Source organism: Aplysia californica, unplaced genomic scaffold, assembly GCF_000002075.1.
Source record: "Aplysia californica isolate F4 #8 unplaced genomic scaffold, AplCal3.0 scaffold00102, whole genome shotgun sequence".
Classification (NCBI taxonomy): domain Eukaryota; kingdom Metazoa; phylum Mollusca; class Gastropoda; order Aplysiida; family Aplysiidae; genus Aplysia; species Aplysia californica.
The window spans coordinates 134751-135923 of NW_004797372.1; the positions used below are offsets into that span (position 1 = coordinate 134751).

At 48.0% G+C, this 1173-nt stretch overlaps 1 protein-coding gene across 1 annotated transcript in view; it reads left to right on the plus strand.

Moving 5' to 3' along the window:
* LOC101860158 (putative ATP-dependent RNA helicase DHX57) overlaps positions 1–1173 on the plus strand; it is a gene marked incomplete in the record, with an annotated part of 47974 nt that overhangs the window by 14973 nt on the left and 31828 nt on the right. The window contains 1 exon segment of the mRNA XM_013080835.2: positions 524–716. Within this exon segment, the coding sequence (XP_012936289.1) occupies positions 524–716 (193 nt within the window).

The window sequence follows — 1173 nt, forward strand, 5'->3', positions numbered from 1 at the left end:
TTGGCGGGTGCTCTGGTGTGGTTTGCTTCTTCTTTCCTATCTAACATCTATCGTCCTTATCTCCTTTTCTTCTTTTTTTACGTTTGTTACTCTCTTGTAACACCTCTAATCTTCTGACGCTCCTATGACCTTATGCAATTGCAAGCGCCGTAAACCCCCTACTAAAACTAAAAGCAAAACAAAACAAAGCAAAGCAATACAAAGCAAAGCCAAGCAGACAGAACCAAACCGACCAGACCAAACGAAGTCAGACAACACCAGACTGCACCAAAGCAAAGCATTGCAAAGCAAAGCAAAGCAGACAGAACCAAAGCAATACAAAGCAAAACAGACAGAACCAAAGCTATACAAAGCAAAGCAAAGCAGACAGAACCAAAGCAATACAAAGCAAAGCAAAGCAGACAGAATCAAAGCACTACAAAGCAAAGCAAAGTGAAGCAAACTGAACGAATGAAACATGTGTCATCCCCCCCTCCCTCTCCTTCCATCCCTCCCTCTCTCTCTCTCTCTCTCTCTCCTCCAGGTGCGGTAAGAGCACACAGGTGCCGCAGTACCTCCTGGACACGGCCCTGGGGCAGGCTGAGTTCTCCGCCAACATCGTGTGCACGCAGCCGCGGAGGATCTCCGCCATGGCCGTGGCTCAGAGGGTCGCTGAGGAGCGCTGCGAGAAACTGGGCAAGTCTGTGGGCTACCAGATACGGCTGGAGAGTGTCATGGTATGACGCATGGCGTGTATGTCTGGTTGTGTGTGTGTCTGTGTGTGTGCGTGTTTGTATGTGTGTGTGTGTATGTTTGTATTTGGCAGGTCCCAGAGTGGCTCTGTAGGTCTGACCTGTAGCTCGCCTAGCTCGCACCGTGCAAAAGGTATTACATTATCGTGTGCTTGAGCAGCGTCGCTGTGTGGTCTGTCTGTAGTCAGCTGAGTTGCGCAAAGCATCAGACGTGCTATTCAACTGTTTTGTAAAACACGTCTGACATGTCTAGCACGCAGCCTCGCTTCCTGTTTATTTTCGACTGAAGTTCTTTCACAGATCATCAAAATTCTAAAATGGGAAGAATACAACCCCGGGGGTACAAAATGACCCCAGGGCTTACGGAGAGGGCTAAATAACCTAATAGTGTTGATAGAGGTGTTCAGCACATACTGATTCGACACAAAAAAATGAATTGCCC